Source organism: Triturus cristatus, chromosome 5_1 (assembly GCF_964204655.1).
Source record: "Triturus cristatus chromosome 5_1, aTriCri1.1, whole genome shotgun sequence".
NCBI classification, from domain to species: domain Eukaryota; kingdom Metazoa; phylum Chordata; class Amphibia; order Caudata; family Salamandridae; genus Triturus; species Triturus cristatus.
Genome location: NC_140587.1, coordinates 959,039,403 through 959,058,308, shown reverse-complemented (window position 1 = coordinate 959,058,308; position 18,906 = coordinate 959,039,403). Strand labels below are relative to the sequence as shown.

At 43.6% G+C, this 18,906-nt stretch overlaps 1 protein-coding gene across 2 annotated transcripts in view; it reads right to left on the bottom strand.

Annotated features, from left to right (window-relative positions):
• Positions 1-18,906, bottom strand: part of MYO10 (myosin X) — a 481,006-nt gene that overhangs the window by 40,983 nt on the left and 421,117 nt on the right. For both annotated transcript variants that reach the window (XM_085606080.1, XM_085606081.1), the window contains 5 exons: positions 18,646-18,739; positions 16,863-16,918; positions 12,550-12,692; positions 10,334-10,528; positions 492-649 (listed from right to left, as the gene is read on the bottom strand). In XM_085606080.1, the coding sequence (XP_085462206.1) occupies positions 492-649; positions 10,334-10,528; positions 12,550-12,692; positions 16,863-16,918; positions 18,646-18,739 (646 nt within the window). The remainder of the gene's footprint in view (positions 1-491; positions 650-10,333; positions 10,529-12,549; positions 12,693-16,862; positions 16,919-18,645; positions 18,740-18,906) is intronic.

Below are 18,906 nucleotides of genomic sequence, written 5' to 3'. Positions count from 1 at the left end.
TCATAATCTGGAATTAATATCCCAAATGGGACTTGCTGTACAACACTTGTTTGCAGGCAGGAGGAGAGGAGAACTGAGAGAGTATTGCATTTTTTGTTGTATTGTTTTATAGAGATCACAGGAAAGTTGGACGGGAATCTTTGATAACTGTTATGAATGTCTTCTTTTTTTGTGGAGAGAGTACATCACATTTTAAGTTGCGGTGTGGCAATTCATGCTTCCAGTCCCCTGTGACAGAAACCTCTGCTTGCCCATTAGATATTTGCTTCAAGTTTCAGAGATGATTATGTGCACTTTCATTTATAATGTGATACATAAGTGTCCAAAATTATATAAAAAACAGTCATATATTCCTGTGAGCATGGTCCACTGCATAAAATCTGCTCTAGCAGGAATTACTTTAATATGACAGGCCTTCTATCCCTGCCCTACAGTGTGCATGCACTGTTTGATCAAACCAAGGGCTGTCTCTTTATAGTAATGCAGCCTACCTTAATGTCTTGGATGAGTTGCTGTGTTGGTGTATCGATTGGTGACTTGGTATCAATGACATTCTGGATGGCGCTTGACCACCTTGTGGCCTCGTTGAGCAGTTTTGTGTAAAGGCGGTAGCAGTGCTTTCGTCCATATACTGTGACATTCCAGTTGCCTTAAGCAGGTAAAAATCAAAAGTTAGCAACTCATGCCAAAATCACTACTGTCCTAGAAAGATACACACAATTATTTACATCTACTTATCATACACATAAAAAGGTAGAGAGGTTCTACAACCACTCTATAAAGTGTAATGGCACTACTCCAATTGTAAATGGCATGATATTAAAACAACAACAGACTTTTATCCATAGTTGTACCATTAGGCATTTTATAACCAAAGCAATGACAATAGTTTTTCAGGGGTTAGCGTAACTGGAGCCCCCTTACGAGCAGATGAAGCCGTAACCACCACCCCACAGTTGGGAGGAGGGGAGACACTGCTGTAGTCAAGTTCTAGGGGCCGTGTTTTTGCACCTGGTATTGCAGAGTGTGGATAAATACCTAGTAAAACCAAAAGGACATGGGGAAGAGTAGTGAGCAATGGATCAGGACGGTAACAACCTCATCCCGACATTAAGCAGTTGAGGGTGCATGAACTGCTCCCCTGAATACTGCAGAAACTTTTCCTGTCCCTAAACCCACAACATCCACGCCCCATTGCCCTAGCACAGCAACCCACTGAGCGCCCCATGCCCAGTTACCACCCGCTAAGAACAGGTGTTAAATGAGAGCATTATATTACCAGAAATAGGCAAATCCTTTACAAATGGTCTTGATAATCCTGGATCCAGTAGGTTATTCTCAATAAACTCCAGTGAGTTTACCTTATGATTCATATTAACTCTTGGGAGATACTGGCAGGAATTGTCATTTCCAGCTGGGTATTTGTGCATGGTGTTATTGTACAACTTATATTGGGGCCCTAAGTAAGAGTTTACTCTATTACAACAAGAAGGAAAATTAGTACTTGGTCTTCAAGAGTGGTTAATGTCTATTTTGCTAAACAACAGACAACCTATTTCTCAAATTTCTTTCTAGTAAAAATAGCTCCAACTCATGCTCCAGTTTGCATCTATTGTTTTTAGTTATGGAAACTGCATGCTGAATTTGCAATGTTATTAGTGGAGGAGACAAAATGCAGAATCATCCCTCATCCTCTTCACAGTATTAAATTTACAAACAATCTTCAGGTCATTAAACTAAAGCTCCCAAAATTCAGTAGTAAAACTGTGAAGAATATATGCTATCATGCATACACAGGCAAGCTGCAGAGTGGAACTAAAGCACACATCTAAAATGTGAAAGGACTAGAGGCCACAAGTATTACACTTTTTAACGTTTGCAAACACTTTGATGCACAGAACTCAGAGTGTTTGTCACCACTCAAAACTTATTTTGTGTGCAGTAAGCCCATTTTAGGTGATTGTAAAGTTTTACCAACTCCTAATAATGGTTTATAAATAGATACCGAACTTCAGTTTGGAAGGGGCGTGTTGTGGGCGTCCCTTCTAAAGTTCAATTCGGTACTCATTACAATTCTGTATTTTGCAAATTGAACTAATATTACTCAGGTTGGTTTGCGCAATTAGAGACAGCTTTTTGCAACCACAACAATAGTACAACTGGTCCTAAATCCTCAAAAAGCCTAGAGAAGAGGTGCATATTTGGGGCAAGGGTTGATTCTTTCAATGTGAAATGTTCTTTCTGTCTTAGAATTTCAACCCTCTCCTGTGAGAAAGTGCCATCTTTCTTGCATGGTATGCCCCCACTTTTTGCTGAATTGCTGAATGTACTTTGACTGAGTGTGCCCTGGACTCCTGCCAATCAGGTGCCCAGGGCCTATGTTCCTTCCCTACAAAAACCTCAAACCCAAATTGGCAAACCCTGGCCACATGTCAGCCCCTGGTAAATGGTACCCTAGGTACCCAGGAACTTGTGACCAGGGAAGGCCTCTAAGGGCTGCAGCACTCATTGTGCCACCCTTAGAGGCCCTGTGCCCTAACACACACACACTGCCCTTGCAGGCTGAGTGTCTGGGTACAAGACAAAACAAAGAGTCGACATGGCACACATCCCTGTGTGCCATGCTCACCCCCTACACTGCCATGGCATACATCTGCCACCCCTCTAGCTGGGTGCCCTATGCCAGTGGTGTGGGCACAGGAGCAGGAGCCCTGTGCCCCTACAGTACCCAGGTCCATTCCTGAGCACTGTAAGTGCAGTGCTGCCATTTAAGAGTACATGGTGCTGAGAACTCGTCAAACACGAACTCAACAGCACCATAATGGCAACACTGAAGACTGAAAAGTTTGGTATCATACTTCTCAGCACATTAAACCCGCACTCATGCCAGTGTGGGATTTAATGTACCAAGCGCCCCCTGAAACCTAACCTACAATCCACGTCTGGTCTGAGAGGCTGCCTAGGTTGCCACACAGCAGACATGTTGCTGGACCCCTGGGTAGGAGAGCCCCTGCTCTCCTGGGCCTGCAACAATGCACATCCTGGGCGAGGTGCTAGGTTTCCTCCCCCAGGATGGACAGTGTGAGAAAGTGGGTTTCTGTTGCAGTAACCCCCCCTTTTTTTGCCTAATAGCTGATGCACTTTTCCTTGTTGTGCCCTGGGCTCCTGCCAATCAGGTGCCCAGGGCCTATGTTCCTTCCTTAAAACACACAAACTCCCAATTGGCAAACCCTGGCCACATGTCAGCCCCTGGTAAATGGTACCCTAGGTACCCAGGGCCTTGTGACCAGGGAAGGCCTCTAAGGGCTGCAGCACTCATTGTGCCACCCTTAGAGGCCCTGTACCCTTACACACACACACTGCCTTTGCAGGCTGAGTGTCTGGGTGCAGGACAAAACAAAGAGTCGACATGGCACACATCTCTGTGTGCCATGCCCATTACCTATACTGCCAAGGCATATGTCAGCCACCCCTCTGGCTGGGTGCCTTATGCCTATGGTGTGGGCACAGGAGCAGGAGCCCTGTGCCCCTACAGTACCCAGGTCCATTCCTGGGCACTGTAAGTACAGTGCTGCCTTTTACAAGTACATGAGAGCTCGTCAAACACGAACTCCACAGCACCATAATGGCAACACTGAAGACTGGGAAGTTTGGTATCAAACTTCTCAGCACATTAAACCCACACTGATGCCAGTGTGGGATTTAATGTACTAAGCACCCCAGAGGGCATCTTAGAGATGCCCCCTTACAGCTAACCTACAATCCACGTCTGCTCTGAGGCTGCCACACAGCAGACACGTTGCTGGACCCCTGGGTGGGAGAGCCCCTGCTCTCCCGGGCCTGCAACAATGCACATCCTGGGTGAGGTGAGAAATCTCCTCCCCCAGGATGAGCAAAGGGAAGCTTCAAAGGCATGCCGCCAGTTGGAGTTTCCCCAGGCCACTGCAACCCCCCACTCTGGCAGGAAGCTTGGCCGGAAACCCCATACAAGGACAGGGGATGTGCCAGCCTGCCCACCCCACCCCTCAGGTGGGGGAGGCGAGGTGAAGCACATCTCCGGGCTCTCGCCATCTTGAAGATGGGAGGCCCTACCCTATCAGGATTAGGCTACTGCCCTCCTCCCACAGGAGAGAGGCAGGATAGGGGGTGTACCCACCCCAGGACAAGGACCCATTGGTCCCTGGCCTTCACCTACCTGTAACGCCCCTAAATCTAGTATTTAGGGGCCCCCTGAACCTTCCTTCCCCAGATCCCAGATTCGAAACTACAAGAAGAGCAAGAAGAACAAAGACCTGCCCTGCAGCTGCTAAAAAGAGGAAGACACCAACTGCTTTGGCCCCAGCCCTACCGGCCTGTCGACCCTCGAACCTGCTCCTGCTCCAGCGCGGCATCTCTTGTGGCCAGCAACCTCAAAAACCCCAGAGGACCTGGCTACCTTTGAACTCTAAAGCCCCTGGGACTCCCATGAGTAGAGGCTCTACTCAGAAACCTATCTCTAACCCCTGGCAGCAGCCCGGAACCGCGAACCCAGCACACTCTGCACCAGCCAAGCCTGGCCAGTGCCGGAGTGAACAAAGACCCTGAGGACGACCCCACGGCGACTGTGACCCCGAGTCCGGCACCCAAGGACCCCCCTCGACATTCCGGAAGAAGTCTGCAGCCTCAGAACAGAGTGCCACCCCAACCGCGATCAACAAGAGGGTAAGATTCCCGACATCAAAAGGCACCCCTGCACCCGGCGCCCTGCGGCCCCCTGTGCCCAATCCCGGGGTACCCACCTAACCTACAACTACCCAACTTACCTCTCGAAGTGGTGGTGGCATCTGAAGCATCCTCATCCCCGAGCTTGCAGCCTTTTTCCAAACCGGAATATTCCCATTGACTTCCATTGAGCGCCCGAAGGCTCAAAAGCACCCTGCACCCAGCCGCCCGAGTGGCCCTGGCAGTGCACTCTCTACACTAACCTACGTCCCCACTTGCCCTGAGTAAGTGACCAGGAGCCCAGCTCCCACAGCCGCGTGGCTTGCCAGACAGCAGCCACCAACCAAGGCCCCCCTATCCCTCATAGGATAACATTGGGCCTAACTCTCTCTGCACCCGGCCGTCCTGAAACCGCTGAGGGTGAACCAACTGTACCTACCTGACACTGGGGGACCCCTGAGTCCATGCCCGGAATTTCAACTCTACCAGTCGAGTACTTACCCTTAAACCGCTAACTTCGTTTTCCTCATAGGGTAACATTGACTGACTTTTTCTTCAAAAATCTTCTAAGTGTGAACTTTTCAAAACTGCAAAAATTCACCAAAAATCAGCCAAGTGACAAAAACGAATTTACTCACCTGCTCCTAGGTGAGCTCCCAGTGCTGGATCTTGGTGCCCAGCCCTGACTCTGAAAAGTGTTCACAACTATACTTACCTCTAACTCATTTTTCTCCCATAGGAAACCATTGTCTGCTTTTCTGTGAAATTTCTTCTAAGTGTCTACTTTTGCAAATTTGAAATATTCTTTTAAAATCGTACCATTTCTGCAAACGAAATTACTTACCTGCTTTTGATAAGGACCCCAGTCCTGGGTCTAGGCACCCAGTCCTGGATTACTAAAGTAACGATAAAGTACTCTACCTGCAATTTGAATTTCTTGCCATAGAGATCCATTGAATGTTTTCTGTGAAATATTTTCTAAGTGCTAACTTTTGAAATAGCCAAATATTATTTAAAAATCATTACAGTTATTAAGTCGACTTTCATCACTTGATTCTGAATACTGACCCCAGGCTGGTTCTAGGAGCCAGACCTGGAATTCCAAAAGTAATCTGAAAAGTAATTTATTACAAATAACCTGAATTTACCATTGAGCTCAATGCATTGTTATGTTTAGGAAATAGGATTGTTTATTGCAACCAACTGTGACTGTTTACACAAATTTATTGCCTAAGACAAAAGTATTTATATTCAACCTCTCATTCTGAGAAAGTATATTTTTACTCCCTTTGTGGTTCTAAAAATAAAACAAGCATATATTTTATATATATAAATCATTGGCCTAGAGTTCAGTTATTGAGTGTGTGAAACCATTTGCTGACTGAGTGTGTACAATAAATGCTTTACACTGTCCTCTGGTACTGCCTTACTGCTCGACCAAGCTACCACTTTTGAGAGTAAGGTCATACCTAACTTTGACCTCTATCAGCCTCTGGGGGACTGTGGACTCTGTACACCCTGTACCTATTAGGGAACAGTATATACAGAGCCACTTTCTCACAGACAGGGGGAAGCTTCAAAGGCATGCAGCCTCTGTGAGCTTCCCCAGGCCACTTGCAGCCCCCACTCTGGCAGGAAGCCTGGCCGGAAACCCCAAATAAGGACAGGGGATGTGCCAGCCTGCCACCCCACCCCTCAGGTGGGGAAGGCGAGGTGAAGCACATCTCCGGGCGCTCGCCATCTTGAAGATGAGAGGCCCTACCCAATCAGGACTAGGCTACTGCCCCCCTCCCACAGGAGTGTGGCAGAATAGGGGGTGTACCCACCCCAGGACAGGGACCCATTGGTCCCTGCCCTTTACCTACCTGTAACGCCCCTAAATCTAGTATTTAGGGGCACCCTGAACCTTCCTTCCCCAGATTCCAGATTCCATAATACAAAGAAGAGCAAGAAGAAAGAAGACCTGCCGTGCAGCTGCTAAGAAGAGGAAGACACCAACTGCTTTGGCCCCAGCCCTACCGGCCTGTCGACCCTCGAACCTGCTCCTGCTACATCCCGGCACCTCTTGTGACCAGCAACCTCACAAACCCCGGAGGACCTGGCTACCTTTTGGCTCTAAGCACCTGGGACTCCCATGAGCAGAGGCTCTGCTCAAAATCCGCTTCTACTCCCTGGTATCAGCCCGGACCCGCGAACCCTGCACCCGCCAAGCCTGGCCTGTGCCGGAGTGAACAAAAACCACGAGGACGACCCCCCGGCGACTGTGACCCCGAGTCCGGCACCCAAGGTCTTCCCTTGACGCTCATGACGATGCCTGCAGCCTCAGAACCAGGTACCCCCCCCCAACCGCGATCAACAGAGGATAAGATTTCCCAACACCAAAAGGCACCCCTGCACCCGGCGCCCCGCGGCCCCCTGTGCACAACTCCTGGGTACCTACCTATCCCCCAACTACCCAACTTACCTCTCGAAGTGGTGGTGGCACCTAAAGAGACTTCGTCCCCGAGTTTGCAGCCTTTTTCCAACCAGGAGCTTTCCCACTGAAATCAATTGAGTGCCCGAAGGCTCAAAAGCACCCTGCACCCAGCTGCCCGAGTGGCCCTGGCAGTGTAACCTCTACACTTATCTACTTCACCATTTGCCCAGAGCAAGTGCACACTGTACCTATTTGGGAACAGTATAGCCACTTTCTCACATCTCCTGCCACCACCAGAGCTTCCAGCAATTAGCAGACATTGGAACCTCGAAACATGGTATAAAATATTTCTCTATAAGTGGTATGGTGCTGAGGTTTTTGCTCGCTGATTCTATCCTGGACATGTCCATGATACAAAGCAGTTGCTAACTGGAGAATTAGAGTAGAATCATGCATGATCATATTACACGGAGTTAAAAACAATGCCTGCCGTTCCCCGCGTGCCTCAATGCAGCATATCCAAGAAAACAACATTCGAGGCACTCACCATAGCTGACCTTTGTGATATCCTAACCTTTCTAAAGGCCACCACTATAGACAACTGCATCCTTCCATCTGCTGTCTTTCTCCAGAGCATCACTCAATCACCTCAACGCAGTCAACACCTCTGACTTACAAAGTGCCATCCTTGACACACTTACACTCAAAAAAGGAATAATCCTCCCACTTATGAAAAAGGCAGGAGGACTCATGAAATACACATTCACGACTCACTCACCAGGAGAAACCAGCAGGCATCAAAATCCAACAGTAAATTGTCAACAACAGCCTGCTATACGACTGTCAGTCTAGTTTAGGGCTATAATGCAGGACTAAAACCTCCACTGTCCAAGTCGTAAATGATGCCCTACAGATCTACTAAATTAAATACCCAGGAATTCTGGTACATGAGGGTCTCTTTCAGACCGTCAATAATATTAACCCCCATGTTTTGAAAACTCATGCCTTTTCCTAACACCAACAGACAACCCCTATTCTATGACAGTGTCACAAACATGAACCTAGATGGAGTGACACCACAAAGCAATAACATTTTCTCCTACAAGACCCACATTACCGAGAAGACCAGCTGATCATAATGCCAGCTATCTCTCTTCTGGACAATAAGGACCTACCCACTGGAAAGAAACCTGAGCCCAAGATCTATCTGTTTCTCACTTCCATTTGTTGCAACTTCCTCCTGTTTGGTATCCTGATTCCGTACTGGTCCCAGTGTCTTGCCTGCCAGCCCTCCTCATTTAAGGGCTAATGAAATATGACATCACCCTCACTCTAAAGGAGCTACTTTGGCTATCCATGCAGCCTCATATGATCTTTAAAACCCACCTTGTTAAAAAACAACCAAAGTTAAGAAGTGCAAAAATTAGGAATCCAGAATACCATGCCATTACACATGTGGGGCAGCATTACACATACGGCACATTTTCCTTCATTGCACCAGCCGCGAACATGTACTACCCTGGGGACAGTGCATTCACGTGAAATACGGAGCGACTGCTTTAGAGCCGCTCCGTGTTTCACTGTGCAGGCGGCAACCCACCAGCACTTTTAATGGAGATTCCCTTGCAGGCGGGTGCAGTCAGTGACTGCGCCCACCTGCAAGTGGATGACCCCCATAATACCTTGCAGAGGGCTGCTCTCAGGAGGTGCACTGACAGTGTGTCACCTTTTGAGTGGCGCACTGTCAGTGCGCCTCCTGGAGGGCTTCTATGGCTCTGCGGCCACGTCAGTAATACTGCGCGGGCACAAAGGCAAAGTGATTCCCTCATTAGCATGGGGCATGCCCCCATGCAAATGAGGGAATGTCCCTTTGAAGATATCGCTGGCGCTTTATGTGCACCAGCACTATTGGTAATACAAAGGGGCCACAGATGTCTGCGGACCCTTCTGTAATACCAAAGTGCCCTGGGGGCCCGCAAAATGGGCGTAAATGACCGTTGCACCCCCAGGGCACGTTATGTAATCCGGCCCCAGGTATGCAAAGCACCCCTGCATTTAAGATAAGAAATGGAAACTCACTTATTCATGTAGCACCTTGTCCACCCTTGACAACTGCTAAAGCCCCACAGACCACTTTGGATTAGGCTAAGGGGCACCCATCAGTGCCAAACATCTCTACTGCATTCTCCTTATGTAACAGATTAGATCAATTCTTCCATATCCTCCTATTTGCATATCAGTATCACTGCATAAATGCTAATGCATGCAAACACGTACATACATATCTGAAACCAAAACCTAGATATCGACCATAGGGGAGGACTGTTAGGCCAAATCTCTCTGCAAATATGGCAATCTAATTTCAACACAGCTGGTTGTGCTTAGCTTGCACTTTTACCATGTATTTATTACTCCTATTCCTTGCTGTATTCCTTTCAGACGCTCTTATGTGTAGTGAGTGCATTTTACCACATGTCCAATTCAAATAGTCTTGTACATAAGAAACCCTTCTTTGACCAGGTGGTTCCTTTCTTGTGGGTTGGATGTATTTTGTCATTTATGAATTCACATACTTCCAACATGTTTGTCTCCTCTAACTTGCAGTAAAACTAGGCAAGCAAAATAGATGTTTGTGGCAGGCTCAAAGCTTTCTACTGTAGCATTTCTGTGCACATATCAGGGCTCATGCCCACAACACTACAGGACATGTGACATGTTATAAATTACGATAAAAACACAAGGTTACCACCACCAATCAGCACGTGCATGAGTGATTTCTATTATTTGGTTTATCTAGTGGCTGGTCTAGAGAAGTAGGAAATCGCCGCTAATAGCACAACACACATGTTCTTTCACATGCTCAAACGGACAACCAGGTAATTTAAAGAAGCTCATGATTGTCATTACGTATCGTCACCCTAAGTAAGCTAGCAACTCAGCCACATTATCTCCTCAAATTACCTCAAGACATTAGTGGATGGGGCTCAGAGACAAGTATCAGACATATACATGAAATGAGCCTCCGTAAACAGCTTTTGGATGCATGGTTGGCTCTAGAGAGCACTCAAGGGCCCCCTGCAGTTTACAAAACACATCTCTGTTTCGACTGATGCATCTATACTGGCTGAGATGCATGTTTTAGGAAATAATGGCAAGTACATTAAAAGAGATGTTAGAGGGTATGCATAATAACCACCAGAGGCTGTGTCCTCATACCAGTCTCTTTGAAGATCTTTTCATCAGGAGGTACCACCGAGCACAGGCTGTTGAGGACCAGGGTACCCAGCTTGAGGGAGCTCTTCTCTGAACTCTTGTAGTAGTCTAAGGAGTTGTGGGTTAGGACGAACCAGCGCTTCTTCATCTTCAGTGAGGTCATCCGGGGGCTGTTCTTCACCTCCTTGTGCAGCCATCCTTTAATAACAAAGAAAACCACTTGCGGTGTCAGTGGAATAAAACAGACACAGCTCTATCACAAGTTTGACTATAACCGAGCTATGCATAAGAATGTAGAGTAGTCCTACTCAAGATATTTGCTTACAGTACTTCTGCTGAATGTCGTTCTTACACTCTGGCACTCATTCAAAGTTGTGTGGAAATACAAGATTGGGTGCAGACACTACCTGAGTTTGATTCCGGTATTGGGAAATGTGTGGTAATACTGCACCTCTGCAATTTTGCCACAAGCACAATTTGACAGGCAATACGTGGTGACAATTGCATGTCAAAATCTGATTGGCTAGAAGTAAAATGAGCTGCACTTAGATGTGATAATTGAATTACCAGAGGTTAACTCTCATTCCAAGCAGCAAAAATAAGAATTGTCACATAATTTTGACCTGGGGAAAAACGCAGGGTGTGGTAAAATATTTTCCATGAGGCAAAAATACTGCATGGTATTCCGTGCCTACTCGAAATACCAGCCAATGACTTTAAACTCAAATAACATACATCGTAAATCAGGCATTCAAATTTGATAGAAAAACTAACAAGCATTGTCGGACCACTTTTGAGAGGCAGGAACCATCAACATTAACAACTAATGCTTAACTAAAGTGAAGGTTCTCAGATGCACATAGAAAGGTCAGGATATTGTGATGACTCTAGAAAGACAAATACTTTTTATCTATTGCTCTTAAAACATTGTTACTAGCCATATCTAGAGTTCTATAAATCAGCAGGCCTCCAGGCACTACAGTAGGGTAGACTAGATGATTTAGACCACTTCCTTTTTTAATTTAGCATTGTGTGCCCGGGTAGATATGTTTTTACAAACTGTACTTTTGAAATAAAAGACTACTTTTGCAACTTAAACACTGAAGAGGAAATTAGAGATTGATGAGTCGGTCCCCCTTTTTCAATTCGGAAGCTAGATGTCAACATCAATAAATAAAGACTGTATCAAAAATTCCAATTTTGAAATTTTTATGAAGTATGCAGTTATTTCAGTATATCTCACTGGATATATACTTTTCTTATGCTCAGACATTCAGAAAACAGGATGGGGCCAAGCTGTTAGACTTAGTGTATTTTTTCTCCTGCAAAAGTTGTTGGTTAATTTGAAGGATATGTGATGCTGGGGTGTGTGATGGCTGTGCAAATAGAATGAATGAAACAACATAGACCTGCTGGATTATGAGTTAATGATGTAGACTTAAACCTGTGATAACTAAAATGCTCTGTTAGGCAGACACAAATTGAACAAATGCTGTAATTTGTTTTACATATCTAAGTAACTATAGATATCGGCACCATGTTTCCCTAAATCGTGAGGTGAGGAACTTTGATGTTTTCAGTTAAAAACTTGTAAATAAAGCAAGATTTCAAAAAAATATATTTTTTGGACACCCAGGGTTCTCTGTTCTTGCTGCTTCTAAAAAAGGTAACAGACAAACCATGCTCCAACTTGGCCAAACACAGCAGGAGTTCCAAATCCACAGGAAATGGCTCTCTTTTATGTTTTCAGTTCTAAAAAGAATGCATTATTTATGTGACACCAAAAATAAATGTTTCAATGAAGTGGACTTTCAAAATGCTTGACTTTGAGGATGTGTATAAAGAAATTAACAATCCAGCAACAAATTGAGGCCCCACGCAAGGATGACTAAAGAAATTTAAGTTGCAACAAATCTGATGCACGAAAGTGATAAGTTTGTTTTTCAGACTTATACTGTACACAGACAAGTGACAGCCATACATCCGAGCAATAGCGAGGGAAACAGACTGGCACATTCTCAGAGTAGGGCATTGGGTAAGGAAAGTAGAGTTCTCTTCTCCTAGTGGCAATCACAGCGACATATCAACTAAAGCTCATGTATGGTCAAAATTACAACAATTTCTTCATATTGTTTAGCAGTTTTATAATATGAAAGCCAGGTTACTGACTAATATTATTTAAGAACCAGATGGAGCATTAGTGATTGGATATTGCTTACCTCTGACAATAAACTCCTGCCCTTCCACTCTGGTGTCACCCTTGGACCTCTGCAGCAGGGTGATCCAGTGGTGCATCTCCTCCGGCGTGTCTGCGTTGCAGTGAAGGACCCGGTTGGCAGTGATGATCACAAACGAATTAGGTCTACGTGGAAGATGAAAACAAAAGGAGTTGGATGTGCACCAGACTGACCTCATCTACAAACACATGCTGTTGGAAGCATCGTGGAGCCTTTAGCCCCCCTCGAGAGGCAGAGAACATTTTGCTGAAAACATGCTTCTGCTTTCCAGACAAAATCAACTTATCTGTGCAGTCACTTCAAAATGGCACAGCAATTGGCCAATTCACAGCAATAGAAAATAGCAAATCTGCATTTGGAGATTTACATCTATGTCTGGAAATCTGCACCAGGCAGAGATTTCCAGCCGGATTACTGAAAAGTCATGTTATTCCAGTCTGGATCCTTTTCCTGCTTTGCAAAGTTTTTTATAGCAAAGAATTTTGCACGGCTGAAATTGGATTCCCTGTGCAAATGCACCTTTTTCTCTTTTCTCTGCTTTTTTCTCTGAAGGGAAAATATATTTCCCCATGGAGGGCCCTCATCTCCTATAACACCCTCAAACCTGGGGTGGTTTCCTTTCCCTTGCCATCCCAGAAATTGTATTTATGCCAGCAGTGTGCTGGCTTTCCAACCCTTTTCAGACTGGAATAATAGGAGTTTATTACTGTCCACAAACATATGCGTCAGACCGCTCAAACTTCCAACGCTAACCACAGCTTGGAACACCTGATTCAACTGAATCACAAAGAGATCAGGCAATGTACTAAGACATGTTTACTTCTAGTCTCAATCGCTAATCTTGGTAACTAGGCTGTGTTATCATAGCTTATTCTATACAACATTTTGGAAATTTTCTTCAGGAAATGGGGCATATAGGGCATCTGGTGGCTGAATCTGTAATCAGCAGTTAGTGTTATTGATTTTTGTCACTCAAGGAGACGTTCACTTTCTGAGAGCACTGGCGCAAGGTTCCCCCTTCTCGCTTGATGGAGGAATTGGTACTACGGCCATTTATTGAAAGCATTAATCTCCAACAAAATAGAGCTCTGAACATTGTTTTTCCAGTAGAGACGGAAAACGCACTGCCAAAGCAAGTGTGGGTCTGTCCCACTGAATCACAATTACCAGGATGTGAGGTTTTTTCATATTAGGATTTGAGTAACTGGGGAGCATCGTGAATTGATAGATCTCCCCTTTTACCACCGGTCCTGTTGAGGCCTTAAATGCACCAAAGGCTGAAATGCATCGACCATCCTTCTTTTGGAAAGAAAATCCCAAAATGAACATTTAGAATTAATTATTGTATATGGGGAATCGCACTACAAAAAATAGATTATTATTGGTTCCCTGAGATTATTTTTCAGTGGATTAGACACGTGTGGAGAAGAATATCACAACAACCTATTCTGGTTAATTCTTGTATAAAAGATGCGGTTGGGAGAGGCCTAGAATGACCTTCATTTTGTTTTTGTCAAAATGATATATCTGTCCATATTTTTTGATGACTATAAATGTTTTTGTATCAGAAACATTCCTTTGGAAATGTTTGAAAAACGCGAACTAAAATAAACAACGCCTAAAATTGGGCTACAGAAAATATAAGGTTGTATTAGCTTTTCATTGAATGTATTTGGCCATAATTAAGTTAGCTGGCTGATCAAACACATTTTTTCTCTTTGATCTAATAATTATCATTAAGAAACTGTTTCTGCACTCACCTATTTTGATGTGGATAGTTTGTTTGCCCAAGAGTTGCAGAGAGTATTGGGCATCCCCCTATTCGGTAATAATTAGTTTGATTGAAGCACCTTATAACACTATCTGTTTCGCTGTTTCCCAGCTCATATGGCCATTTTTTGTTTTTTTAATGCTTTACTATATGTTTTAAACTCTCTGATGCCTTTGGCTACTCTTTGCTCAAGAAATTTTCTGAACAAAAAATTGAATAAAACCGTGACTGGAGAAGGGAGCATTTAAAGAGTTTTCCTACTGACATTCCTAGCTTCAGAGTAAACACAACATAATCAGAGCCGCAGGAAAGATTTTAGGAAAGCAAAAAAATACCAGTTGCAGTATTTAACTATTGTTGCAAGGTCATTTATCATGCTGAAAAAAAAAAGCTCATTTTTAAAGGCAGTCATTTGGTTGATCACTGGAAATGTGCTTCGGCATTTCTTGATAAACTACAATTTACCTGTGCATGTAGCCCTTTCAATATAAGGGGCTCCTTCAAGTATGATCAGAGTGGGACTCCCTGGAAAATTGCGTTTTACGACATAAGCATCAATTAAGTGTTCACTTACGCCATTTAAAACACCCTTTTAAAAAAATAGCTTTTTTTATTTACAGCATTTAGTCACTGCAGTAGAATTTACTGAAACCCATTGCTGCATTTGAGGAAGCACTGAAAAAAGTGCATTTCTCCGGTAATATAGGAGGACTATGGCCTGGTACTGACTGAGGGAATATGTCACTGCTCAACACAGAGCTCGGCTGCCTTAGGCCTAGGTTCGCACTATACAAATGCCGCATTCATATGTTACTGGTATGGCTAATTTTTTGCCCTATTTGTAATATGTTCCATACATAATATCATTGTTGCATTACCATTACAAATCTATCAATAACACGCACAAACAAATAAGGCATCAGGGGGTTACTATTTTTCTTGGTTTACAATTGCATTCTGTCTGCCAGAGAATGGATCCTACTGTTCCCCTTTCCAGTCCTCCTCTTTCCCCCCCACCTCATTCCTCCGGGAATACAGTTCTGTAAGGCAAGTATTCCAAAATGGTTAAAGCCCTAAGCATGAAATTGCCTTAGTGGGATAAAACAGCTACATAGAGTGGCTTACTGCTTTAGTTGAAGCTCATAGCTGAACAATGGTATATGAACTTTGAAATATCACACCTTAGGCATGATATTACTTTTGAATGTGATCAGATAATCTTAATATCTGTTACAGCCAGAATCTTAATATCAGTTACAGCTAGTTACTAATAAATGATGGAAAAAGGAAGGAGAGAGTTCCTTCAACAAATGACACTAAAAAGTTGAAGACAGTGAATGGCATCAGGGGAGAATTTCAGTCAGTGTTTTTAAAAAGTTATTAATTTTTTTTTTTAACATAGTACCAGTTGTTGGCAGGACATGTTCGCTCTAGGAAGCTAGAAGTGTTAAATCTATGGCACAATCTTATAAAACAAGGGAACATCATTCATTGATATTATCATCCCTCAAATATTTTACATTTTCTTCTTTACACACTGGCAAGCTTTTTTTATATTTCATGGTGTGTGCCCTAATATATGTAAAATGTTTTTTTCTACTGTAGTTTACTGTCATGAAAGAAGGTACTTAGAGCCAGATATACAAAGAATAACTAGCAAACAGCTCCTCATTAGAAGTGTGTTGTAATCAGACTTACTACGTGAATATTGAGGAAGTAGGTCACAAATTTGACTTACTCTGATTGGAGGTCATTACTGGGATGGTGGCCATCTAGGGTCAGCACGCAGCCAGGTCCATGGTCCCCTTTAAATAAAGTAAACTTTTTTTGCTGCCTCTTTAACTTAATTAAATGGGCTGCATTTAAAAATAAGGTTTACTTCTTTTTTTGAGTTAGCAGTGGTCCTGTGGACCATTGCCTACACCCAACAAAGTGGGGATGGGGTACCAAGTGGACTTCTTCCCTTTAGTGAATACGTGACCACCTTCTCTGTTGAGTTGGAACTTTGCAACGATTTCCGATCAGATCTGTGGGTCTGGTAAATAATTAAAATTTTGAAGGGACCCATCCAAATTGTGATTCAGTATACATTTCCAAGCTCATTTTCCAGTTTTGTAAGCCTTTTTCCGAATCGCAAAATGGGTTTAGTGAATATCAAAAAGCCATTTTGATTTCGCAAATACCCTGATTTTGCAAATCAGAGTTTACGACAACAAAATAGCTCAGTACATCTGACTCTTAGATGCAATTCAGGTACCTAGAATGAGCAATTTAATAATGCAGATGAAGTGCTTTCTTTGTTGTGAAACTGAATCTTAATGAAAAAGGCAAAACAACATCCCTACGTGCAGGTCTGCCTAACAGCATCAAATGCCAAAGAAAGAGAAAATGTGTTTTGTTTTCACCTAGAAAGTACCAAATATGCATTTAGCTCATCTGTCCTTCTAGGCAACCATGTTTAAAACATTCAAAAACAGGGAAAAGTTCCTTTTCCCCATGTAAAGCGAAGTAGATCTGCACTCACCGATCTGCGTTGTCAGAGGCACATACAGAATCAATCATTCCAACATCCAGGGTTCCCTACGGAGGAAAAAACACCAGTGCTATTATAACTGCGATGCAATGCATTGTCGATGTGAGCTACCAAGCCCATCACTGACATACTTGTGCCATGTACATTAGGCTTGATTCAAGGAGGCAAGTTCGGGGAGAGCACAGGGCAACAAATGAAACACTGCAAAAGTGATTTTCACATCAATGGAAGAGACGCTAAATCCTTGGCGCGGGATGTGGCTCATCCTTTCCTTCTAACGCTGAAAAAACAATCACATTTCTAAGTAGCTTGTTACCTATGCACAACACAAGTTGGGAGCTTGACCTATAGTATAAATGAAATGCAAGCCAACTATATGTTCCTGTATTTAACTTCTTTCTGTAATTGGTAACAGTGGATAGTCAACACAAATCTCAAACACATGTAAGCACATGTTGGCATTTGAAGACTTGCTAATTTGGGGCCATATGTATCAAGCCTTTTTCTCGTTTGCGAATGGGAAAAAGCCTTTTGGGATGTATCATCCCAAAATGCCATAGCAAAATACAGAATCGCAAAATTTGTGATTCTCTATTTTGCTAATGCAATTAAGGAATTGCAAATTGCGATTCCTTAAATGCAATTCTGGAAGCACCAGAAATTTGCTATTTGGCCTTAAGGAATTGCAAATTACCACCAACTTCAACCTGGTGGTGATTTGCGATTTTCTTTAAAAAAGCAGTTTTTAGATATTTTTAAAGTGCCATGTCGCACATACATGCCCTTTAGGGCACATGCATATTTCAGGGGTGCAACAGGGTGTCCTTTTGGCACCCTTGCAACCTTGAAATTGCATTCTCAATTTGCGATTCTCTAATTGGTAATCGCAATTTGAGAATGTCTTCCCATTCATTCCTATGGGTCTCCTAGCCCATAGGAAGGAATGAGAAGGTATTCCTTATTTGAGAATCTCAATTTGCGATTTGCAAATAAGGAATATGTAGGATTCGCAAAACTTTTAGCAAATCCTACATACATTGCATTTTGCGATTCTCTAATTGTGATTCTCTAAAAATCGCAATTTGAGAATCGCAAAACTCTTTTGATACATACGGCCCCATGACACTAGCAAAATCCTGTCTCTTAAAGACCATTTTGTTAAATAAAATGGATTCCACCAGCAGCTCAAGTGTATCTCAGGGACATGAACTGAATTGCATCAAGCTATATAGATCCACAACATATTGCAGCAAGCAAGAGGCAGGCAATTACTTGCCAATAGCAAGCTTGTACTAAACTGCTACGTGTGAACTGTTAAACTGATGTGTTCAACTGTAAGATAAAACAATGAGCACACTTTAAAATATAAACACAATGCGCACTCTTCCGTTCCCCAGAAACGCAAACCTGCACTACTTTAAGAGAAGTATTACTGTCACTAATTAAAAGTGTTTTGGATTATAGCAGCTAATTCCATATTCAGTCTGTACATGTTCTTTGCTTAAACAGCAATGACATTAAAACTGGCAGAGGCTTATCGAAACAGACCACAGTGAGTTATAAACATTATGGTGTAGTATAGCACAGAACGCTGCCAAATCAAACTTGGTCATTTGACACACAGGCACTAATGACAGATAATATTACTACCCAAATTCCTGGTTGGCGGGTATTCTCACACAACTCGATGGTACACATTGTTAGTGCATTGTATGAAGTGGAAAACAGATGCTCCTCATGAAATAGTTAAAATGTATACATGAATCCTGCTTACCACTGCATTCTGTGGGTTGGCCTGCTCATCGTGCATCTCTCGTATCTCCTGCTCCGTCGAGGCATGCACCTGGCTCATCACACTGAACCACTGGCTGTAGGAGGGAAGGAGGCAAGGTTGTTAAATGCTGGAACAACGAATACAACTGGCAAGGCAAGTAATAGTAATCTAAACAAGCTGAACGCTCTAAACAAGCTGAACGCTGTGCCTAAAACCTACCTGCCGTGAGGGGAACGGCCTGCTGTGGGTCGCTGGGCTGCA